We start from the raw sequence: 25,312 nt of genomic DNA, 5'->3' as shown, positions 1-25,312 counted from the left end.
AACCCACCCAGACAGAAAAGCAGAGCTGGGATATGCAGCCATTTCTTTCCACCATCTAATGCCTAGAAAGATTGACCTGGAGCCGCCTCCCCTGCCCTCTGGAATTGAGTGTGCTCATCTTTCTCCTGCCTGGCTAATTTTTTTTAACTTTATGTGATGCAACCCGCTATCTCCTCTGTTCTTCACAAGGCTTTACTTTCCCTCACAAAGGTGGTGTTGGTGGTGGTAGGATACTGGAGGTTTGAACTCAGTGTGTGCTTGGCTTCCACTTCAGCCACACCTCCAACCTTGTCTTTTGCTAGTTATTTTGTAGATGGAGTCTAGGTGACTTTTCTGCCTGAGCTGGATTTGAACTGTGATCCTCCAAATTTCAGACTCCTGTATAGGATTACAGACCTAAGCCAGAATCTACTTCTGTTCCCCCCTCCTCTTTCTCTCTCTCTCTCCCCCTTACTCGCTTCCTCACTCTGATACTTTGATACTGGTACTGGTGCTTGGACTCAGGGCCTCTCTCTTTCCCTTGGCTTTCTCTGCTCCAGGCCGGCACTCTACAACTTGAGCCACACCTCCACTTCCACCTCTTGGTGGATAATTGGAGATTACAGTCTTTCAGATGTGGATGTCTGGGATGGATTTGAACCAAGATCCTTAGATCTTAGTCTGCTGGACAGCTAGGATTACAGGCACGAGCCCCCAGCGCCCCCACATCTTATTTCTAAAATGGATTCGTGCACTGTAATAGAGAGCAGCATCTCGATCACATCTCTCCTCTGGATATGAACTATAGCCACAGAAATAAGGCCTGGAACTAGAGTGAGGTGAGACAGAGATAACTTTTTACAAGCCTAGTGCTCAGTTCTGAAAGGGAATACACTGAATCCACTCGTTTGGATCCAATAGAGTCTGGTTTCGTGACATCCCACGGAAATCTTGTCCCCTGGGCTCTCTGGTCCACATTATGCAAAATCGTTGGAATACTCTAAGTAATGTGCACATCACTGAAGCAAGGAGACCTCAGAGCTGCATTTACCCACACTCCTCCTCTCTCTACCTGAGGCATAATTGCCATCACTATTTTTCATCTTTATTGTACCCTGCCACAGAAGCACTCAATAACGTGCCCATTGTGCAAGTAATCTGAAATCCTTTTAGGCGAGCAGTAGTATTTAGTAGTAATAAAACAATAATTTGTCTACCAAGTGACATATTTATAGGAGCTGTTTACTTTGACGTATTTTTATTATTTCAACTCATTTGCTAAGTACTTTCTAATACATATTTATGAAGCACATGCCTTTCCCCCAAACAGTAGTGAAAAACAATAAATCATATTATTTCTTTTATTAGTAGCAGTGAGGCTTGCAAGTGCCAGTGCCTTGATTTTTCTTTTTGTTACTTCTGGCAAGAACAAGAATTATTCATGGTGCTTGAGGACCTACTACGTGCTAGACTCTCTGTGAAAAGCATTTTCCATAAATTCTGTCTCATTCCCCTGAGACATATATTTTACCAATAAGGAAAATGTAATTTTTCTGCAACACAGATTTTTACTAGTCAAGCAAAGACATTATCTTATCCAAGGAACTGAGCCACAAAGGACAGAGCAGAGTTTTGACCTAGATCTTTTTCTGATTCCCAAATTCCAAATCATTATTCAACCCCAGCAGCCTTGCTTAACTTCTCAGGACCTAACACTTTCTGCACAATATAAAATATTCCTGAGAGACTGCATAAGTTACCCCAGAATGGAGATAAGCATCCACAAGATGCTGACTCTAGCTTATCTGTCTACGGTGATATATTAATTCTGAGGGAGAGCATGATCCCATGAAATCAGTAACAGATGGGGTTGGAGGTGTAGTTCAGTTGGTAGGGTGCTAGCAAATGAGGGAAAGTGACAGGGACTTAGTTTGAGTCCCAGTCTTAAAAAAGGAAAAGAAAGGTCAGCTCAACTCATTCATGAAGACGAGAGTGTCCTGAAGATGTAGTTTCTGAGCACTGTGCAAACTGTAGGACTCTTGGTCAAAAGCCAAACGTCTGTCTGGGTGTGGTGAGGTTGAGTTTGGGTGAAGGCCAGCCTGGGCAAGAGGTTCATGAGATTCCATTTCAACTAGTAACAAAGCTGATGGGTGTGGTCATCTGTCATCTTAGCCACGCAAGAAGTTTAAACAGAAGAATGGCAGTCCAGACCAGCCTGGGCACAAAGGAAGGCCTTATTCAGAGGGTAATAATAGAGGCTGGGCACTGATGCCTCCTGCCTGTAATGCTAGCTACTCACAAGGCCTAGATCTGACGTCACAGTTTGAAGCCAGCCTGGGTAGGAAATTCTGGGAGAATCCTATTCCCAATTAATCACTGAAATGTCAGAAGTAGACTGTGGCTCAAGAGATAGAGTGGCACCTTGAGGGGAAAAACTAGGGGAGAGCACCCAGGCCTTGAGTTCCAAGTACTAGCACTTTTCCCAGTACTCACTCATTCCCCACCCCCACCCCCCAAAAATGTAGTGTTACAAAAAAAAATAAATAAATAAAAAGGTCAGCTAGTGAATCCTAGCTACTCAGTAGGCTGAAATCTGAGGATCATGGTTCAAAGCCAGCAGGGGCAGAAAAATCCTCATGAGACTCTTATCTCCAATTAACCACCTTGAAAACCAGAAGTAGAGCTGTGGCTCAAGTGGTAGACTTCTAGCCTTGAGCACAAAGAGGCTCTAGGACAGCGCCTAGACCCTGACTTCAAGCTCCATGATAGACAAAAAAAAAAAGTGGGGAGGAGGGACCGGGGATATGACTCAAGTGTTCGAGTCCCTCGACAGTTCAGGGATTTTTTGCACCCCAATGCTTCCCCTCCATATCCCCACAAAAAAAATCAAAAATTCTAATATGGCAACATCTCATCCTAAAACTAAGCTCATGACCTTCTAAACAAGGTCTTCTATATGCCTAGAAAGGCATTCAGCGCTTCACATGAGTTAAAGAATCCTAAAGGGGGTCTATAAAGGAGGCATCTCTTCCATTTCACTGGGAATTAAACTAAGGCTTGAAGGAGGCTACTACGGGGATCCAATGATCATATAGCAAGTCAATATCAGAGCTAAAAACAAGTGAGTAGCGCTGTTAAAAATTCAGTTCAAGCTGATGGCTTGTACGTGTAATCCTAGCTATTCAGGAGACTGAGCTCGGACGGCCCTAGTTCCTACCCAGCCGAAACAGGAAAGCCCGCACGACTCTTACCTCTAATTAATCACCAAAAAGCCAACTAGAGCTTTAGTCCAAGTAGTAGAGCACTAGTCTTGAACAAAAACAACAACAAAAAACTTAGGAATAGCACCCATTCCCTTGAGTTTCAGGTCTGGCACACAGTTCTAGTTAGATACTCGTAATCCTACCTACTCGGGAGGTTGATCTGAGGATCGTGGTTCAAAGCCAACCTGGGCTGCAAAGTCCATACTTTTTTTTTTCACAGGGCTTGAACTCAAGGCTTGGGCACTGTTCCTGAGCTCTTTTGCTCAAGGCTAGTGCCACAGCTCCATTTCTGATTTTTCAGTGGTTAACTGAAGATAAGAGTCTCGTGGATTTTCCTGCTAGTGATGGCTTTAAACCAAGATTCACAGATTTCAGCCTCCTAAGAAGCTAGGGTTGTAAGTGTGAGCACCAGCACCTGTCTCCATGAGATTCTTATCTCCCATCAACCGCCAGAAAGCTGGAGTGGAGCTCAAAGACAGCACCCAGGTTCTGAGTTCAACCCTAGGACCAGCACTCACACACACACACAAAGGGAACAAAAAAATATGGTAACCCCAGTACTCAGAAGGTTGAAGCAAGAGGATGGAGAATCCCAAGCCAGCCTGGGCTATACATAAGATCCTCTCTCTCTCTCTCTCTCTCTCTCTCTCTCTCTCTCTCTCTCTCTCTCTCTCTCTCCCCTTCTCTCTCTCCATATATATTAATAATATATATTAATATACTGAGACATATATTAATAATATATATACACACATGCACACCTAGGTCTAACAGCTGTATGCTATATAGAACCTTCTCCAGTAACTGTCACCAACACACAGTTGCATAGGTTTTCTTTTTGCCAGTCATGGGGCTTGAGCTCAGGGCCTGAGCACTGTCCTTGGGCTTTCTCAAGGCAAGAGCTCTACCACTTGAGCCACAGCACCAGTTCCAGCTTTTTCTATGTATGTGATATTGAAGAATCAAACCTAGGTCTTTGTGCATGCTAGGCAAGCACTCTACCACTAGGCCAAACGCCTGGCCTTTTGTTTTGGTCAATTGTGGGGCTTGAACTTAGGACCCGAGTACTGTCCCTGAGCCTTTTTGTGCTCAAGGCTAGTGCTCTACCAATTGAGCCACAGCTCTACTTTTGGCTTTTGAACAGTTAATTGGAGATAAGAGTCTCTCGAGGACTTTTCTGCCTGGGCTGGCTTTGAACCATTATCCTCAGAGCTCAGCCTCCCAAGTAGCTAGGATTACAGGCATGAGCCACCAGTACACAGCTTGATTGCATAGTTTTAACTGTACCCAGACAACTCCATGCCAGAATACAGCAAAAACTTAGTAAGATCCACATCTAAATCCCAAATCACCTCTTGGCTCAGGAATGCCTAGAACCTGTTGTTTTTATTCTGCTGCATTTTCCCCTAAACACTTGCCTCTCTTTAATACAAATGATATCCACTGTCTTGGAGTGTTTGTCATTCTTTTCCCTGGAGGAAATCAGAAAGAGCTGATAAAGTCAATCTCTGATCCAGCTTTTTCTGGTGAACAAAGCTGAAGAGGTTGGGATGTGAAGCCTGGGCTGCTAGCAGGGCAAACAAACTATGAAAAAGAATTTTGTCAAAACACTTACATATTTGCAGCCGAAGGCAGCATGCAGTTGGAAGGAAACAAAATGGATCAGGCATTAGTTAGATTCAGGTTTGGAGTCCTAAACCTCACTGAGCTCCCATTTACTGTCTGTAAGACAGACATCTGTAAGATGGAGTAATTCCTGACACCACCAGACCCTTCGAATGTCACCAAGAGATGGGTACAGAAGAGCCTAGCTACCTTTCCTCCAGGTTATAGGACACTCCTCAGCGTCTAATGCATACCGGCACACCTAGATCACTGTTCTCTTTCATTATTAATTTATTATTTTGGCAGTACTAGGGATTTAACTTAGATGGCCTAAGTCCTGCTAAAGTCCTGCTAAAGTCCCTTTTTTCATTGGTTACTTCTTTTTTTTTTTTTTTTTTTTTTTTTTTTTTGGCCAGTCCTGGGCTTGAGCTCAGGGCCTGAGCACTGTCCTTGGATTTTCTCAAGGCTAGAGCTCTACCACTTGAGCCTCAGCACCACTTCCAGCTTTTTGCTATATATGTGGTACCGAGGAATCGAACCCGAGTCTTCGTGCATGCCAGGCAAGCACTTTAACCACTAGGCCAAACTCCCGGCCTTCATTGGTTACTTCTGAGGTAGGATAAAGAAGGCTGGCCTGGGGCCCAAGAGTTTAGCCTAATGGTAGAGTACTTGTCCAGCATGCACAAAGACCTGGGTTCAATTCCTTGGTACCATGTATATAGAAAAACCGGAAGTGGTGCTGTGGGTTAAGTGGTAGAGTGCTAGTCTTGAGGTAAGCCCAAGTACAGTGCTCAGACCCTGAGTTCAAGCCCAGGACTGGGGAAGAAAAAAAAAAAGGCGGGCTGGGAGTTTGCTCTAGTAGTAGAGTGCTTGCCTAGCATGCAGGAAGACACAGGTTCTATTCCTAGGGACCACATATATAGAAAAAGCCAGAAGTGGTGATGTGGCTCAAGTGGTAGAGCTCTAGCCTTGAGAAAACCCAAGGACAGTGCTCAGGCCCCAAGTTCAAGCCCAGGACTGGCAAAAAAAAAAAAAAAAAAAAAAAAAGGCTGGCCTGGATGCCTGGATGCCTGCAGTGGTGACACACTGGTTCAGAGAGGGAATGGAGTAGCTCCCATTGTTCAGGCACCCACTCAGCATGGGTGGAGCTGAGCCAGCATCCCAGGAGGAACAGAACTATGTGGATTAGGTAGGTATCGTGGAGCATGCCTAGAAGAGGCAGTGGCAGAAGGAGCCAAAGTTGGAGGCCAGCCTGGGCTATAGAGTGACCCTGGTCTCAAATAACCACATATTGGGGAGATAGCTCAGTGGTAGAGACCTTGCCTAACATATGCAACATTCTGGGTTCAATCCTCAATACTATTAAACACACACACACACACACACACACAAATTTAAGGCCATTTGGGGAATCCTGGGTCTCTGTCACCCATCATCCTGCCATGGAGACTGTTATTTTTCCTTCCAGAGATTCAAATTCCCTCTCCCTCTCTCTGGTAGTACTGGGGTTTGAACCTTGGTCCCTCACACTTGCTACACAGACAGTTGCTTAAGCCAGTTGCTTTATGCTTTTTTCTTTTTCTGTTTGTGGGTCATGGGGCTTGAATTCGCTTGGTCTGGATGCTGTCCCTGGGCTCTTAAGCTCAAGGCTACTGCCCTACCCCTGGACCTGGGCACTGTCCATGAGCTCTTCAGCTCAAGGCTACCACCCTACCCTTGAGCCAAGCCCCACTTTCTATCTTCTAGAAGTTAATTGGAGGTAAAAGTCTCAGGTCCTTTTGTGCCCAGGCTGGCTTTGAACCTTGACTCTCAGATCTCAGCCTCCTGAGCAGCTAGGATTACAGGCGTGAGCCACTGAACCTGGTTTGCTTTTCTTATTTATGAACTAGGGTCTTGCATTTTTTGCCCTAGTCAACCTGGTCCTATTTATGCTTCCCATAGCCAGATGACAGATACACACTACCCAGCTTTGTCTGCTGAGATGGTGTTGAGAGCATTTTTTGCCTAGGCCGGCCTGGAACACTCTTCATTATCTCATCCTCCTCCCACATAGCTGGAATGACAACCCCCTCCTAATCCCCACCCCACTACACTCAGCTATTGGTTGAGTTAGGAGTCTCCTGAACTTTCTTTCTGTGCAGGCTAGCCTCAAACTATAATCCTCAAGATTCCTGCCCTCCCCAGGACCTAGAATTACAGGCATGAACTATTAGTGCCTGGGCTCATTCTCTTTCAGTGACTAAATGGGGGCTGGTGACGTAGCTTAGTGGTAGAGAACTTGCCCAAGCATGTATAAAGCCATAAGTTTGATTCCACCTCTGCCAATAGAATATAAACCATAAAATAATAAAATAGAAGATTGGGCCTCAGTAAACCATGAAGTACCTGGACTCACCACATACAAGAAACAGGGAAAACCTCCTATGGCAGAAGAAATATCCAAGCTCTACCTTGCACGCCACCTTCACTCCACTGGTAGTGACTAGTTGTAGAACTGCACTGAAAGGGGCCGGGAGTTTGGCCTAGTGGTAGAGTGCTTGCCTAGCATGCATGAAGACCCGGGTTCGATTCCTCGGTACCACATACATAGAAAAAAGCCAGAAATGGTGCTGAGGCTCAAGTGGTAGAGCTCTAGCCTTGAGAAAGTCCAAGGACAGTGCTCAGGCCCTGAGCTCAAGCCCAGGACTGGCAAAAAAAAAAAAAAAAAAAAAAAAAAAAAAAAAAAAAAAAAACTGCACTGAAAATGCAAAATACTCTGAGCTCTGCAGAGTGCCTTATGAGCTCTGCAAAGTGCCTATGATTGATTGGTGATGTCTGCTGTGGATCTTAGGATGCTATTCTCAGGAATAGTAGGGATTTGCCCTTCTAGATTAATATATTGCTTCTCATTAAAATGTGACACACACACACACACCCTACTCTGCAGTCTTTTATGGCAGCAAGGGTCAGGCTTTAGGGTCCCCAAACTTGTCTCACTCAACCTTCAGTTTGAGACTCATTCCTCATCCTCCATGCTTACTTCTATTCCTGCTGCATCCAACACCTGTAAATGCCCTATCTTCTTCTGCCAGTACTGGGGCTTGAACTCAGGGACTGGGCACTGTCTGTCCTTAGCTTTTTCACTTGAGGCTGGCACTCTACCTCTTGAGTTGCCTTTTAGTGGTTAATTGGAAAAAGAAGTTTCATGGGCTTTCCTGTATGGGTTAGCTCTGAACCATGATCCTCAGATCTCAGCCTCCTGAGTAGCAAAGATTACAGATGTGAGCCACCAACACCCAGTACTGTCCCATCTTCTAAGTGTAATTCTTACTCCCTTTTCCTGTGGCCAAGACAATTAATTACACAACAGACTCTCTAACCAAGGCGGGCAACCTTCCTTTAAAAAAATGTGGTCAGTAAACAATCCCGATCATTTTTCTACTTCTCCTCCTATTCTGCTCCCTGGCATCATTCTGCCCTCCCAGCCTTGGTGTCAGCTCTCAGATGAATGGCCACAGTGCTGGTAAGAGACATGGGGAGGGGAGGGGGTGTTTATCCGCCAAGGCACGAGGCTGTGGTACAGCTGGCAGGCAGAGAGGTGTAATTATACTGCATCTTGGAGCCACCAGCAATGAATTTCTACATAAAGGACTAGATTTGCCATGTATTATTTACGCCAGCATCAATTTTCCCAGCTGGCTCTATTTACTGTGCAAATTCTCCTCTGTCTGTTTATGGGCAAGGCCATGGTTCAGCACCTCTGGTTACTCTACAATGTGACAGGGCCCCACAGGGCACCGTGCATAAGAAACAAGCGGCTGGATTCACCGGGAGCAGGCCAAAAGCCTTCCTTCCTGTTAAATTATATCCCTGGGACAGCAGCAAGCTCTCATTCTCACCCATTCCTGGCGATGCATGCAGGTGTATGAAACCAAATCAGGAGGAGAGGAAGAACCAGCATTCTTTGGGGGCCTCACTGGGGAGAAATGAAAAACAACCCTGTAGGGAGGTGGCTCTGGGCTCAGGGTATTTCCCTTCTGTGCATTTCAAGAGAAAGACACCATGAAGAAATACGTAGTTAATGAGATTATTCCTACCCAGTAACGCAGAGACAGAGCTAAGCTAACTCTGTCTCAGAGCTAACTCAGAGACAGTTCCACCTTACAGATGGAAAAACAAAGGCCAACAAAGAAACACAAGGAGAAAAAGGCAAATCCCTCTGTTTAGTTTCCTGGCTCAATCACTGTGCTAGGACTAAACACAGGATGAAAGGATGACACTCAGAGCTTTTCACTCATCATCAGTGTGTCCTTTACAGATGCCTGTACCAGGGTCAATCCGTTCCACTGGAAATTCAGAGGGAGGACTCAAAGGAGCACAGCTGAACATTTCCAACTACAGCACATTGCCTGGTCCATCCCATGTGCTTCCAGAGTGAGATGTCTTTTCCGTCAGCCTACGTGCTTCTGCGGTCCCGGGTGCTAGGAAGCCGTGGGCAAGCAGTTTGCCAGGAAGGAAAAGATGGGGTGAAATGGGGAGTCTCAGAGCCTTCCTTTTCCAATCAACAGTGCCAGTCATGTCTGCTCTCCCAGAATTACCTCTGCTCTGGGGACCTCCATGTTCCAATATCTACCACCTTCTGGGATCCTGTTGGCTGGACAAAGAGATAGGAAATAAGGTAAGCTGAGTTAAGCAACCCAAGTGGGTAGGCTTTTTTTTCTCCCATTTGCCTATAGCAAGTCTTTATTTAGCACCCATGGGATACAGAGCACTATACAAGATGAGGTTTTCGGTGCATCTGACCATCATACATGTAGATAACACAGATACACAAAAGTGTATGTGTGTGTGTGTGTGTGTGTGTGTGTATCTGAGAGAGACAGATGTAATAATTGGTTGTTTGCTGAAGAAAACTTCCAGAGATCTTACATTTTGAGAAGGAAAAAAAAAACAAAATGTAAATTTGGAAAAGCAGAAAACAGACACAACACTAAAAGGGGCAAAGTGAATAGGTGTGTCAAGTAGGCAAAGGATTGCAGAAGAGCTTGGGAAAAGCATGGATGGGATGCTGCAAAACTGGAAAGGAGCAGACACTAGCACACAAGCATTTTGTTCCCCAGGAAGTAGTGTGGGCTGCCTTGCTAGGTCAAAAAGAAAGCCCTGAACACAAAGACACTAGCGGAGGGGTAGGCTCGTCTGTGGCAGGGTTTTACCATGGAAGAGTTCAGTGAAACACCTGTGGGCATGGAAACCATCCTCTAGGGAGTTCACCAGTAGCCCTGGGGGGGCTGGCTCACCTGACGGGGAGACTTGGTCAGACATGCTATACGCAGACAGCTGCCTGATGCTCTGGCCCCCTCAGTGATGTCCAGGAGAATTCGAGTGCTGGGCACAAAGCTCCAGGAGTGTCCAAGGGCAGGTTTGAGCCTCCCTGTGTCTCTGTCTCGGGTCAAGTGGTTGGCCACCTGCAGGAAAGGCTTACAGATCTATAATGCTGTTCCTATAGCATTTGTTTCCCCCTCTCTTCCTGGGGCTTAAACTCTGGGCCTGGGCTCTGGTCCCTGAGCTTTTGTGCTCAAGGCTAGCATTCTACTACTTGGACCATAGCTCCATTTCAGTCTTTTGTGGTTAATGAGAAGAGTCTCAGACTTTCCTTCCTAGGCTGATTTCAAACCCCAATCCTCAGATCTCAGCCTCCTGAGTAGCTAGGATTACAGGCATGAGCCATTGATGCCCAACCTGACTGCTTTTTATAGATGGGAAAACTGAGGCCTAGCACAGGGAAACAACTCCTGCAAGGCTCTAAAACTGACAGGTCTAGAACTAGAACCTGGAATTCCTGATCTGTACCTTGCTCTTTCCACTAAATCCTGATGTCTCAGGTCTGATCCCCAACTAGAAGGTAATAGGCACCTGGGTTCCCTAAAGGGAAACTGGTACTGGGTTTCTACCTGCCACTCAGCCAGCCTAAAACATGGGCATCTGGACACATGGCACTAATCCTTTATGTTGGGAAATGCCAGGTTGGGAAGGAAAGTTTGTGAGATTCTTATCTTTAATTAACCACAGAAAATCAGTGGCACCATGGCTCAAGGAGTAGGGATAGTCTTGAGCTGAAGAGCTCAGGGACAGTATCCGGGTCCTGAATCCAAGCTCCACAACTGACAAAAAAAAAAAAAAAAAAATGAACAAGCCAAGTGCCTGTGGCTAACACCTGTAATATTGGCAGAAGGCTGAGATCTGAATATCAAAGTTTAGAGCCAACCTGGGCAATTAATTATCTAATCAATTAAACTCCAATTAACTAGCAAAACACTAGAGTTGGAGCTGTGGCTCAAATCATAAAAGTGCCAGCCTTGAGTGAATAAAGCTAAACAAGAATAGGAGGCCCTAAGTTGAAACTCCAGTATCAGCACAAAAAAACCCCAAAAGTTTAGAGAAAGAAGATGGTGCCTGCGCCAATTGCTCATACCTGTAATCCTAGCTACTCAAGAGGCCAAGATCTGAGAATTGTGGTTCAAAGACAGTCTGGGCAGAAAAATCTGTGAGACACTTATCTCCAATAAACTACCCAAAATGCCAATGTGGCTCAAGTAGGCCAGTAGCCTTGAGCAAAAGCAGCTCCGAGACAATATCCAGGGCCTGAGTTTAAGCTCTAGAACAGGCAAAAAAACAAACAAACAAACAACAAAAAAAAAAAACCCCAAGAACATGGGAAATGGATTAAGATAGTAAGTTGCCTCTGTTTCTTTTTTTGATTAAGTAAGGTTAGTTTGGCTACAACATTGAAAGATCAAGTATATACGCAGTTGTTGTTTTTTTTTGTGGCCAGTCCTGGGGTTTGAACTCAGGGCGTGGGCACTGTCCTTGAGCTTTCTCAAGGCTATTGCTCTACCATCTGAACCACACCACCACTTCCAGCTTTTTCTGTGTATGTAGTACCAAGAAATTGAACCCAGGGCTTCATGCTTGCTAGACAAGCACTCTACCAATAGGTCACACTCCTGGCCCCTGAAGAAAAACTTTATGGACATAAAATATTAATATGGTTTCTATGGATGTAGAAACTGACGGATTATGTCTATAATCCTAGCAAGAGGCTGAGACCTGAGGACTGTAGTTCAAAGCCAGAACAGAAAAGTCTAAGAGACTCTAACTAACCACCAAAAAGCCAGAAGTAGAATTATGGCTCTAGTGGAAGAGCACTAGCCTTAAGCAAAAGAACTCAAGAACAGGGCCGGGAGTTTGGCCGAGTGGTAGAGTGCTTGGCTAGCATGCATGAAGACCTGGGTTCCATTCCTTGGTACCACATACATAGAAAAAGCCAGAAGTCATGCTATGGCTCAAGTGGTAGAGCTCTAGCCTTGAGAAAGCCCATGGATAGTGCTCAGGCCATGAGTTTGAGCCCCAGAACTAGCACAAAAAAAAAAAAAAAGAAAAGAATTCAAGAACAGCTCTCAGGCCCTGAGTTCAAGCCTCAGGACCAGCACAAACAAATACCCCCCCACACACACACACAAAAAAAAACGTTGCTTTCTAATTAAGCAAAAAAGGACATTTCAATAGCATAAATAACTCCTTGTAGGAAGTTCTGGAAAGGGGCAAAGTGTTGGAGCTGACTGGACCTGGAGTTGTCTGGGCCTGGGAACTTTCAATGGGGTACCAAGACTGGATCCAACTGGATCTACTAAACTTCAGATAAGGAGAGTCTACATACGTTATACTTCCCAGTCTTAGAGGTGTCCTGCTGACCTAGGGAAGCTAGGCTATGCCCCTTTCCTAAAGGACTACTCGAGGGCCTGAGCTACCACTGATGGGAATAGAGAGCTAGCTGTAATAGAAGTAAACGTCACAGGCCAAGCTTGCCTTACCATCACAGCCATGCCAAGATCCCGGGCCAGGGTCTTCAGCTCTCGGGCCAACTGCACCATCAGGGCCAAGCCTGGGGGAGGAGGAGTAGAGAGGGAAGGGCAGCAGAGGACCAGGGACAGGGCTGAGAGGTGAGGTCCCCACCCTGCCCTAAGAATGTGCCACAGCACTCACCTTCCCTCTGCTGACCTCCCAGAAGAGGGGCCACCACTGCTGTAACCGAATCCAGGACCACCACCTTCACAGCCCCTGAAGAACCTGTAACCTGGAGGAGAGGGGAGAAGGAGGAATGATTGAATCATGGGGTGCACAGGACAAGGCTGCTCTTCTTGCTAATCTGAGACAACCTCCCAGCTCAGACACTGCTTTACATGAAATTGTAATATGGATGCGCAGTGGAACATGTGGGTGGACAGTGGATTTGAATCCCAGGACAAACCGGTATTGGTGGCTCACTCCTATCATCTTAGCTACTCAAGGGACTAAGGATCTAAGGATCACAGTTCAAAGACAGCCTAAGCAAGAGCTTGAACTTTAAGAGCCTGGAAGCTGTCCCTTAGCCTTTTTTTCCCCTCACTTAAGACTGGCAATCCACGACTTGAGTCACAGTTCCATTTCCAGCTTCTGTGTTAGTTAATTTGAAATGAGAATCTCATGGACTTTTTTGCTCAGGTTGGCTTCAAGCTACAATCCTCAGATCTTAACCTCCTAAAGTAGCTAGAATTATAGGTATAAGCCACCAGTACCCAGTCACTTTCTTTTTATTTTATTTTTATTTTGGGGGGTCATGATGCTTGAACTCGGCTTGGGCACTGTCCCTGAGCTCTTCAGCTCAAGGCTACCACCCTACCCTTGAGCCAAGCTCCACCTCCCATTTTCTACAGGTTAATTGGAGATCAGAGTCTCAGGTCCTTTTGTACCCGGGCTGACTTTGAACCTTTATCCTCAGATCTCAGCCTCCCAAGTAGGTAGGATTACAACGTGAGCCACAGGCACTCAATTATTTTGGATATGGAATCTCATGAACTTTTCTGTCTGGGCTGGCTTTGAACCACAATTCTCCAGATCTTAACCTCCTGAGATAGCTAGGATTATAGGCATACCATATCTCAATTTTTAAAAATCTGGCCAACTAGCTATAAGGAAGAGATAAGTCCACTAGTGGACTCCGGGAAGAGTTTAAAAAGAATGATCTGTCTCTCAGTGACCTAACTATGGAGAATATGTGCATGTGGGAAGGCAAGATGGTTGGAGCTACAGCAGCCACTCTGCAATCATGAGAAAAAGAACAAAGAAACCAGACACACAGCCTTAGTATGCACTTGTGAATCTCCTGAGTCCAATCCTCAGATTCGTCTGTCAGACAGACTCTATTACATACAGCTGAAAACACTCCTGATTCATTTTAGTAAGGAATGCAGAGGTGAGCACAATACAACATGATCCTTGTACTCAGTGAGTTCCATGTTTAGCAGGAATGGTGGACATGTCAACAGTGAAGCACAGAAAAAGGCACTCCGGAATTCTACCTCAGAAGTGGCAAGCACAGCTAGAGCCACCAGAATGCATATCTGCACTTGCAAACAATATATGCCATAGCCCATATGCCCATAGACTATGACAGTACCTGGCCAGGTGGGCAAAGCAGGGAGGGACAGACAGCAGGCTTACCTGCTGGGCCACTGTACCACGCAGGTCCTGCAGCACATCCAACACCTGAAAGATGTCAAAGGCATGTACCACCTGGATCCTCTGGAGAGCTGCAGCCTGAGAGGTCACAGAAGGAAATAGGGAAGATGGTTAAAGAAGCAATGAAGAGAAACACTTAGGATGGAAAGAAACAGTTAGCGACAAATACTTGGTTCAAGAATGCAATGCAGGGCCGAGAGTTTGCCCTAGTGGTAGAGTGCTTGCCTAGCATGCACAAAGACCTGGGTTTGATTCCTCAGTAACACAGCATAGAAAAAAGTCCGAAGTGGTAGAGCTCTAGCCTTGAGAAAGATCAAGGACAGTGCTCAGGCCCTGAGTTCAAGCCCCAGGACTGGCAAAAAAAAAAAAAAAAAAAAAAGAATGCAATGCACATGGGCTTTGTCTTGGGGCTGGATCTCAGCCATGGCTGCGTGGCTACTGAACTACATGACACAGAACTTGAAAATTCAGCTGGTCAGCAGTGCATCCTACCTTAATCCTTGCTACTCAGGAGGCTAAGATCTGAGGAATAATGTTGAAAGCAGGCCTGAGTAGAAGAGTCCATGAGAGACAATCACAGGTGGCTCATGTCTTTAATCTTAGCTGCTCAGGATCCTAAAATACAAGGATCATGGCTGAGAGCTGAGGATCCAAGCCGGGTGGGGCAAGAAAGTCTGTGAGACTCATCTCCAATTAACCACCAAAAACCAGAAGTGGAGCTATGGGTTAAAGTGGCAGAATGCTAGACTTGAGCAAAAACAAACAGAAACAAAACAACTCAGGGACAATGCCTAAGCCCCAACACAACACACACACACTGATACCTGAAACTCAGTAGGAAGAGAAATAGAATAGTGACACCTGCTGTGGGCAAGATGGACTGGAAACAGTTTGAGTTAGGGTATGCAAGGAGTTGGGGGTGTCCTCGGAGGGCCATGTGGATGATAACAGCAGTGGCTGGGTAGGATGCAGGGAGGGATGTGGGTTGCTGGGAGGAATCAGGAGGGATGCTGGGGGGATACAGGGCAGACCTGCAGGGATGCAATGGGGACCCTGGGCACAGAAGAAAGCATACAAAAAGGATGTAGGAGGATGCTGGGGGGTGGAGGGCGGGCCGGAGAGGGTCGTGCAAGAGCATAGGCAGAACTGCAAGTTTCACAGCAAGAGTCCACTTAGATGGCCCAAATTCTCACAGTGAGGGATCATGGAGTCCTGCAGTATCAGCTTCTTAAAAGAATCCACCTGTCCTACTTCTTACTTGTTCTTCCTCGTCCTGGGTTCTAGCCTGCAGTAGCTGGAGGAGGCGAGAAGCTGTCAGTCCTCCATTGGAATCAATGTACAGGACACTCTGCTTCAGGCTGTGGGTCACATTTGCAGCCACACAAAGACATAGCTAGAGAGAGAGCAGGACACGAGCTGAGCCTGAGCCTGGGGGGGGGGGGGGGGCATGGGAGCTGCAGCCATATCCCTCCCAGCTTCCAATAACACTTCTCATCACCCAGATCATCTCTGCAGACTAGTGAATCCACAGGATCCCCCTAAGGGATGCAGTGTCATGTACCCCCATCCTCCTGGTAGCCGCCCTCCATATACCTGAGTTTTGCCACTCCCCGGACCTCCTACAACTTCAGTCACTTCTCCAGTGTAGAGACCAGCATCAAGAAGCTTGTCCAGGCTGATGGCAGAAGCAGAAGGAAGACCATCAACCCAGGCATTAGGCAGGAAGACAGAAGGAAAGCACTTCACAGTATTTACCAAAATCAGTAACAGAGAAGGAAAGCACATCACAGTATATACTGAAATCAATAATCCCAGCACTGGGGAAGCTGAAGGAGGAGGTGTGCAAATCCAAGACTTTCCTGAGCTGGGCTGGGCTGCGCTGGGCTGGGGGTGTAGCTCAATGGCAGAGTGTAGCTACAGAGCTACAGCACCTCTAGGAAATCACAGACTTCTGTGAACAGTCGGCTTATTCAGACTGTATCAGCAGTTGTGTGTCCAAATGGAGTTGTCATTTCATCACCTGTGTACCTTGTGAATACCACACACAAGACAACAACACCACTTCTAGTCTCCTTTGTGTGGCCCTTTTATAGTCACAACTGCTCCCACCCAGCCCTAATCCCTGGTCCCCACCACCTGTGTCCTCCCCCTTTATGTAACTGCAAACAGAAGCATCCCTGTCCTCGCATTTTCTATTCCTTATTATTTCCTGGAGATCCAGCCAAAGGGTTGCATTCCTCTTTAGTACTGAGACGTATCCCACGCTATGGATTTATTAGTTTGTGCCATTTTACACCCAGTAAAGGACACTTTGGTTGTTCCAGTTTGAGCCTATTATAAATAATATTGCTGTAAACATTTGTACATAAATGTTTTTATAGCTCTGGGATGAATACCCCAGAATGTAATTACCAGGTTGTAAGTTAACTTCAGAAGAAACTACCAAACTCTCTTCCAGGGTGGTTATGACTTTCATTCCTACCACAATAGCGAGCAATCTGGTCTAGCCACATCTTCACCAGCATTTGGTGCTATTATTTTTTTTTTACTAGCTATTTAGCAATATATCATTGTGGTATTTAGTTTGCATTGCATTGCATTTCACTAACAGCTATGATTCTGAACTTTTTTTGGGGGGGTATGGGGTCAGGGCCTGAGCACTGTCCCTGGATTTTCTCAAGGCTAGAGCTCTGCCACTTGAGTCACAGCACCACTTCTGGCTTTTTTGTATGTATGCGGTACTGAGGAATCAAACCTGGGTCTTTTTGCATGCTAGGCAAGCACTCTACCACTAGGCCAAACTTCCAGCCCCTGAACACTTTTTGTGTTTCTCTGCCACCTGTCTGCCCAGGTCTTCTGTCTTTAATTAGATTGTTTTTCACTACTGAGTGTTAAGAATTCTCTAGCTATTCCAGATGCATGTTCTTGGCTAAGGGAGCTTGCTTGCATTTTTCTCACTCTGTACTTGTTTTCTCATTCTCCTTTGCATAGCCAAAGCTTTTCATTTTTTTTTTAAATTAAGTTCATTGTTTTTCTTTTCCTTTCTTCATTTGGAGTGCTGGAGTTAAACAGATCATACTTTGGGTGTGAGGCTTACAACCTTTGCCTACCTTTAGTTCTTAAAGACTCCTTCCTACATTTTGTTCCAAGAGCTTGATGAATTTATGGTTTACATTTAAGCTCATAATTAGTTTTTTATATGAATTTATATTAGTCTAGTTTACATAAGGTGTGCTTTTCAGGGTTCTTTTGGTGTGTGTATGTATGCCTGTGCTTGAATTCAAGGCCAGGGCACTCACTCTTCCTTAGCAATTTTGCCTTAAGAATTGCACTCTATCACTGTGAGCTGCAGCTCCATTTCAGGCTGTTTGTGTGTGGTGGGGGGAGGGGGAGTAGTTAACTGGAGATAAGAGTCTCACAGACTTTCACGCCCTAGCTGCTCTAGAGGCAGAGAGAAGAGGATTAAGGCCCAAGGCTGGTCTAGGGAAAAGCATAAGACTGTGTTAAAAACAAACTAAAGCAAAAAAGGACTGGGGACAGGGCTCAAGCAGCTGAGTGCCTATCTAACAGGTCAGGTCTTGAGTTGAAAACAATAAAACACACATCAGCTGTGAATCTACTTCTTGGTTGTCTATCTGCCCCACAGATCTCTCTCTGGGTCTCTCTCCCCCACACTCTTATTATTGTAGCTGTACAGTATGTCTTAATGGGTAGAGTTGATCCATCCAACTTTATCCTGCAAAATCATATCCACCATTCTAGGTATGGGCTTTTTTTTAAAAAATAGAGCTATCAAAGTTTTCATAAAACTCTTGCCAGGTTTGTGACAGAAATTGCATTAAATCTATGGATCATTGGGGAGGAATGAATGCTTGCTAGGTAGAATCTTCCAATTCACAGTGTGCCTCTGTATCTGGATTATTATTATTATTTTTTGCCAGGCTTGAGGCTTGAACTCAGGGCCTGGCTACTATCCCTGAGCTGCTTTTGCTCAAGGCTAGCACTCTACTACTTGAGCCACAGCACCACTTCCGGCATTTTCTGATTATGTGGTACTGAGGAATGGGACCCAGGGCTTCACGCATGCTAGGCAAGCACTCTACCACTAAGCCACCTTCCCAGCCCCTCTGGATCCCTTTTGAGCTCGTCCATCAATGCTGGTTCATTTTCAGCATACAATCCCTACATATATATGTATGTGCTTTGTCAGACACATCTAAGTAGTTATTTGCTTTGGAACAACTGTAAATGGCTTTGTGCCTTTTCATCTCACTGTCCATGTATTCGCTGAGAGCACATGGAAACACAATTGATTTTTATGCGTTAATCTCATATCCTGCAATCTTGCTGAACTCCCTTATTAGTTCTGGGAGTTTGTAATTATTTTTTTTATTTGCTTGTTTTTGTCTGTCTCCCTCATCTAATTAAAACACCCTGGGGCAAGGACCAGACTGAATCCCTAGTACTAACAGGAGGCCTAAAACCCAGGAGACAAAGCATGGTTTTGCTAGAGAAATGAGAAATAGGGGTCAGGAGCATAGCCTGGTGGTAGAGTGCTTGCCTAGCAAGCACAAAGCCCAGGGTTCAATTCCTTGGTACCATATACACAGAAAAAGCTGGAAGGCGCACAGGACCTGAGTAAAAGCTCAGGACTGGTTAAAAAAAAAAAAAAAAAAAAAAGAGGGGGGAGAGGGAGAGAGAAATTAAAAATAGAAGTTTTCACTTTTCCTTCTCCTTTTTACTCCTTCTTCCTCTTCTTCCTCTTCCTTCTTCCCCAATACTCCTCTTTTTCCTCCTACTCCTGCTTTTTTGGTGGCCATACAAAGGACTGAACTCAGAGCTAAAGTATTTTTCCTTAGCTATTTTATGCAAGGTGAGTGTTCTAACACTTGAGCCACAGCTCCATATCTGGCTTCTCTGGTAGTTTAGAGGAGTTTAGAGAGTTTCACAGGTTTCCTGGGCTAGCCTCAAATCTTGATTCTCAAGTCTTAGCCTCTTGAGTAGCTAGGATTATAGGTATATGCCACTGGTGCCAACTCTCACTTCATTTTGTTCCTGTACTGTCAACGCTCTGGCTTGTGACCCAGGTTCTGCCCCTGAGCCATAGTGAAACAGGTTGCCAGCCACACTCCTGGCTATCCCCTGACCAGTACAGGCACTGAAGTTTCTAGGCCACAGCCTGCATCATCACCTGGCTACACACACCTTCCCAGCCTTCCCAGACTCTAAGCCTTGGACTTGGTTCCTGGAGACTCCCATGACCCAGCTGTCTGCACAAGCAGCCACTCTGCATCACCCCATCTAGGGACCACAAGTTCCTGCTGGTCCACGTTCTGGCTCTTCCAGTCCTGTGGCTCCCTGGAATAATTATGTTGTCTACGTGTGCTGAATAAGCACCTGCCTAACACTCATTGAGCCTCAGCCCTCCTGGAGCTCATTCTGCCCCGAGACCTGGAAACCTACTTTCCCACCAGCAGTGTTCTGTGCTCTCCATGTGTGGCTCTCCTGGTCAGTCCTTAGACAGCCAGCAACGCTCAGAAATTGCTTAGAAATACAAATTCGCAGCTCTACTCCCCAGACCTACTTAATTAGATCCTGTGAGTAAAGCCACATCTGGGATTCAACAAGGTCTCCAAGTGATTTTCATGCACATTCAAGTTTGACAGCTATTAGATGTCATTAGATGTCATTCTCAATCCTACCTGTACAGGACTCCTTACTGTTATTGCTAGCTCTTTCTCTTTCACTCATTTTTTTTTGGGGGGGGGGGTCATGGGGCTTGAACTCTGGGCCTAGATGCTGTCCCTGAGCTCTTCAGTTCGAGGCTAGAGCTCTACCACTTGGAACTACAGCACCCTTCCAGTTTTCTGGTGGTTAATTGGAGATAAGAGTCTCACAGGGGCCGGGAGTTTGGCCTAGTGGTTAAAGTGCTTGCCTAGCATGCATGAAGACCCGGGTTCGATTCCTCGGTACCACATACATAGAAAAAAGTCGGAAGTGGTGCTGAGGCTCAAGTGGTAGAGCTCTAGCCTTGAGAAAGTCCAAGGACAGTGCTCAGGCCCTGAGCTCAAGCCCAGGACTGGCAAAAAAAAAAAAAAAAAAAAGAGTTTCACAAACTTTTGTGCCTGGGCTGGCTTTGAACCCTGATCCTCCGATCTCAGCCTCCTGAATAGCTAGGATGACAGGTGTGAGCCACCAGGGCCTGGGTCCATTCAACCATCGGACACTGAGTAGGCACTCTAAGTTCTGCTGGACAAACTTAAGGGCTCACATTGAGATCCCAGTATTACACACTCAATGCCTCAAACCAGTGATAGCACGCAGTATGCTGTGTAAACCTCTCCAAGAGAATGTGTTGAGAAGCAGCCAGGGCAACATGGATCCAAAAACCTCTGTGATGGCATCCAACTCTGCATACACAGGCCGGAGAAAGGTCAGACTCACTTGGCTAGAAAACACCAGTTGTCTTCCAGCTCTTTCCAACCCAAACAATGTGGCATAATGTAAGGGCTCCATTCAGTGAGTGCACCAGTTTCCTGCTGCTGCGCAAGTGTAATGAACACACCAGGTTCTGGGTTCACATGGCCAGGACTCAAGCCACACCTCTGCCACTGAGTCCTCTAAGGCTAAATGCAAGGGAGCCTAAGAAACTCTAATGAGCAGTGGTCAAGGAAAGATTGCATATACCCAGTCAGGAAACCCCTTGATCCTGCCCTATTCCTGTTTGCTCTGTCCTGAGCTGATGTGGAAGGCAAGGCCATGCTGAATTATGTGCTACTACTGACATCTGGTGTTAGGCGTATGTGGGTTTGTACTAGTGCTTGAACTGAGGGCCTGGGTTCTATCCTTTACCTTTTTCATTCAAAGCCAACACACTACCACTTGACCCATGGCTCCACTTCCAGCTTTTCTGGTGGTTAACTGGAGATAAGAGTCTCACAGGCGTTCCTGTCCCAGCTGGCTTTGAATCGTGATCCTCAGATCTCAGCCTGAGTAGCTAGGATTACAGCCACCAGGTGTTAGAGGACGTTTTTTAATTTTCTGAGCTAGGCGTAAGGGAGGTGATTCTGATACTTAATTGGTGACTAGATGGACACGGCAGCCCCACCTCCACAAATAATCCCTCCTCCCAGAGTCCCAACAGTGCAGAGGCTGTGCACCCCTACCCAGGGTTACTGTTTGAAGGTAAGACAGCTCCAAAGTCCCAAGCCTCTCCTTCCCATGGGCATACGCTGCCTGTCCTCCTCACAGTCAGGTTCAGCAGACTCAAGTATAGAAAGCCCTGCTTCTCACACCCCCAACACACAAGGTCAAACCTTTCCACGCCAGTGGACAGGATGGCGGTGGAGGTCTTCAGTTCCTCATAGAGGTCAGCACCATTCAAGGGGAAGGCTGAGAACTGAGCCAGCAGCACCCGTCTCAGGGCGACCAGGGCCTGCCAAAGAGGTGGGTGCTCAAGCTCGGCCCAGACCGTCTCCTGCACCCACCAGGCCATCCCAGGTGCCGGGTGGCTTCCCTTGACCAGCCTCGGAAGAGGACGCTCTCTGCTGCCCGAGGCTCGGGGCAGGACTGGAGGACGAGGGATGCCCATGGATCGTGGACGGTGAGCTCACCTTGTAAGACAGGCTACACTTCTGAGCCACCTCCTCCAGGTCCGCGGTGGCCAGGTCCACCACTGCGAACAGAACACGTGCGCTGGCCGGCAGGCGGGGCTGCCCGGGGTCCCCCATGCTGGCCAGCTGCCCGGGGCTCCCCACGCTGGCCGGGCTGCCCGGGGCTCCCCACGCAGGCCGGGCTGCCGGGGGCTCCCCACGCTGGCCGGGCTGCCCGGGGCTCCCCACGCTGGCCGGGCTGCCGGGGGCTCCCCACGCTGGCCGGGCTGCCCGGGGCTCCCCACGCTGGCCGGGCTGCCCGGGGCTCCCCACGCTGGCCGGGCTGCCGGGGGCTCCCCACGCTGGCCGGGCTGCCCGGGGTCCCCACGCTGGCCGGGCTGCCCGGGGAACCCCACGCTGGCCGGGCTGCCCGGGGTCCCCACGCTGGCCGGGCTGCCCGGGGCTCCCCACGCTGGCCGGGCTGCCCGGGGCTCCCCACGCTGGCCGGGCTGCCCGGGGCTCCCCACGCAGGCCGGGCTGCCCGGGATCCCCACGCTGGCCGGGCTGCCCGGGGCTCCCCACGCTGGCCGGGCTGCCCGGGGCTCCCCACGCTGGCCGGGCTGCCCGGGGCTCCCCACGCAGGCCGGGCTGCCGGGGGCTCCCCACGCTCGCCGGGCTGCCCGGGGCTCCCCACGCAGGCCGGGCTGCCCGGGGCTCCCCACGCAGGCCGGGCTGCCCGGGGTCCCCCACGCTGGCCGGGCTGCCCGGGGCTCCCCACGCAGGCCGGGCTGCCCGGGGTCCCCCACGCTGGCCGGGCTGCCCGGGGTCCCCACGCTGGCCGGGCTGCCCGGGGCTGCCCACGCTGGGCTGACCTCTTCGGAACCACCCGGGGCAGCAGGGTCTCAGGACGCCCGGCACACAGTGGGTCCCCCCCCCGGGGACCGCTCCCCCCCTCGCTGGGCTCCCGCGCGGCCGGGGTGTGGGGTGCGCAGGGAGGGGGAGGCGCCCCGCAGACGCGCCGCCCGCCCCCAGGGACGCGGGGGGGGGGGGGGACAGGGGACCCAGGCTGTGTCACCTGTCTTGACCCCGCGGCTCCTCAGCACCTGGACCATCTCCTCGGTGAGGCCGGGGCACAGTCCCGCCCTGAGCACCCCCATGTTCCCCGCGGGCACCCGGGGCAGCCCCTGGTGGGCGGGCGCGCACCCGGACCGCCGGGCACGTGCGCACCCGCCCCGACTCCTCTTTCAGAGAAGGACCCGGCGCACGGGCCTCGGGAGAAGGTGGGGTGGGAACAGGGGACACCCCGACCCGCTCTCCGAGGGACCCGCCAGATGCCAGCGCTCCACGATCGCCTCGCCACCACTTCCGGGTGCCGGGTTCGCGCGCGCCGCGTCGGCCCGGCCTGCAGCGCCATCTGCCGACGAGGTGGGAGTTATCGCGGCGCCCCGCCCACTCGCTTCAGACCACGCCCGCCACCCTCGGAGCCACGCCCTCCCGTGGCCACGCCCTCGTGTCTCACGGCACATGCGCGGGCCCCACCCACCCACAGGATCTCTTCCACCTCCACCTTTTTCCTCCAGGGAGTCCCTTGCAATACCCGCTGGGAGAAATGACTTCACACAGGACAGCCCAGGGGGCTTTCTGTAGCCATCGTCCACCGAGGAGGAACTTGTCAAAAGTTACCCGGAGTTACAACAGAGTTTCAAACATCCATCCAAGCTGCACCTGGTGCCAGCCTGAAAGCTCAGCTCCCCTGGAGGAAAGGGAAGGGAGCAGTGAAAAAGCCAGCCCCGCCTTGAGCTGGGGGCTCGACTCAGGGTGAAGACCTAGGCCTTGCCTTCAACCCCCATGCCCGCAAAAACAAGCACTGTGTCCAAGTACACAGCCGTCCACGTTTGCAGAGTCGAGTTCCCCTCCAACAGTGACTCCCTAGACACTATGCCGAAAATGAACTGCATGTACAACTTGTAGGTCCATGGGAGGGAGCGGAGAGGTGGGAAAGATACGTGCGCGTTACCTCATGTAGGTAACTGTAGCCCCCTGTATGTTATATTTATCACAACAATAAAAATATTAGAAAATTTTAATGGGTAATAAAATCAGAAGCAAAATTTAAAAAAAAAAAAGAGTCCCTTTTCCCTTTTCTCCCCATCCCTGGCAGTAAGGGGTTGTGTTTTTCTCCCATGTTTCCTTAAGAGCAAAGATAATGTCTGGCCCATTTTTTTTTTTTTTTGCCAGTTCTGGGGCTTGAACTCAGGGCCTGGGCACTGTCCTTGAACACATTTTGCTCAAGGCTAGCACTCTACCACTTGAGCCACAGCACCACTTCTGGCTTTTTCTATGTATGTGGTACCTAGGAATTGAACCCAGGGCTTCAAGCATGCTATCTGAGCACTCTACCACTAGGCTACGTTCCCAGCCATCTGGCCCAGTTTTTTAAATCCTTCTGCAGTTCCTACTGTTGTAGGAACTCATGAATCTCAGTTCCTCGAGTCCTCACTCAATTTGAGAAGGGGGGGTGGGGGGTTGGCCTAGAGGTTAAAGTGCTTGCCTAGCATGCATGAAGACCCGGGTTCCATTCCTTGGTACCACATATATAGAAAAAGCTGGAAGTGGTGCTGAGGCTCAAGTGGTAGAGCTCTAGCCTTGAGAAAGTCCAAGGACAGTGCTCAGGCCCTGAGCTCAAGCCCAGGACTGGCAAAAAAAAAAAAAAAAAAAAGAATTTGAGAAGGGGTATCCATGTGTGAGAAGTAATGCACCTACTCCCTGACAAATGTAACTAACCCCTCTATACATTATCCCGACAATAAAAAATTCTAATAAATTATAATAAACTCAAAAAAAAGAATTTGAGCTTACTTGGGAGGGTGTGGTCCGTTCAGAATGAATGCCAGCTGCAAACCTAGACATAGGTGCTGTAGGAGCTGTCAAGAACCACCTGGGCTCCACTATGCATGTGGCTGGACACAGCAAGCTTCTACAGAGCCTCCGGAGCTGCACACAATGCCTTCCTCGTGCAGGGCCCTTCCAGAGCTGCCGCCCTCCACCAGGCCCTCCAGCTCATCCGCTGTAAGAACATGGGTGTGACACATGCAGACTTAGGTCCTCGGGCCTGCTGCGGGCACAGCATCTTTGTACTAGAAGAGATGTAAGGAGCCATGCCTTGTGTCCCTTGGCTCTGCCTCACCCAATACCCTGGCATTTGGCAGCTTCAGCTGCATAGCCAGCCTCAAATCAAGGGGAGTCTGGCCTCTAATTGTTACATTGATGATTGTGAAGTCAGCTCATTGCACCCCCATCCCACCCAAACTAAGGGTGGGCCCGCTGCCCCCACAG

At 48.4% G+C, this 25,312-nt stretch overlaps 1 protein-coding gene across 1 annotated transcript; it reads right to left on the bottom strand.

Moving 5' to 3' along the window:
• Positions 1 to 8,889: 8,889 nt before the first annotated feature.
• Positions 8,890 to 23,363, bottom strand: Rad51d (RAD51 paralog D). Its single transcript, XM_090351248.1, has 10 exons — positions 23,052 to 23,363; positions 21,998 to 22,059; positions 21,701 to 21,819; positions 15,978 to 16,059; positions 15,643 to 15,777; positions 14,367 to 14,462; positions 12,870 to 12,960; positions 12,698 to 12,768; positions 10,124 to 10,291; positions 8,890 to 9,480 (listed from the first exon to the last, which is right to left on the bottom strand). Exons 1-10 carry the CDS (start codon positions 23,131 to 23,133, stop codon positions 9,421 to 9,423), a joined length of 966 nt encoding a protein of 321 aa, XP_090207374.1. The 5' UTR covers positions 23,134 to 23,363; the 3' UTR covers positions 8,890 to 9,420.
• Between the last annotated feature and the right edge of the window lie 1,949 nt (positions 23,364 to 25,312).

This window comes from Megascapheus bottae, chromosome 17 (assembly GCF_031878675.1).
Source record: "Megascapheus bottae isolate mThoBot1 chromosome 17, mThoBot2.hap1, whole genome shotgun sequence".
Classification (NCBI taxonomy): Eukaryota; Metazoa; Chordata; class Mammalia; order Rodentia; family Geomyidae; genus Megascapheus; species Megascapheus bottae.
Note: the sequence above shows the minus strand (reverse complement) of the source record. Positions and strands in the feature narration are given on the sequence as shown.

Bases quoted from the DNA above. Each gene is read 5' to 3' on its own strand.
- Rad51d (XM_090351248.1), bottom strand. From the start codon at position 23,133: ATGGGGGTGCTCAGGGCGGGACTGTGCCCCGGCCTCACCGAGGAGATG. The intron at 21,820-21,997 runs GTGAGCTCACCG...CCTCTTTGGCAG, and splicing joins AGTGTAGCCTGTCTTACAAG to GCCCTGGTCGCCCTGAGACG. The intron at 16,060-21,700 runs GTTTGACCTTGT...TTCTGCCATCAG, and splicing joins CTGTCCACTGGCGTGGAAAG to CCTGGACAAGCTTCTTGATG.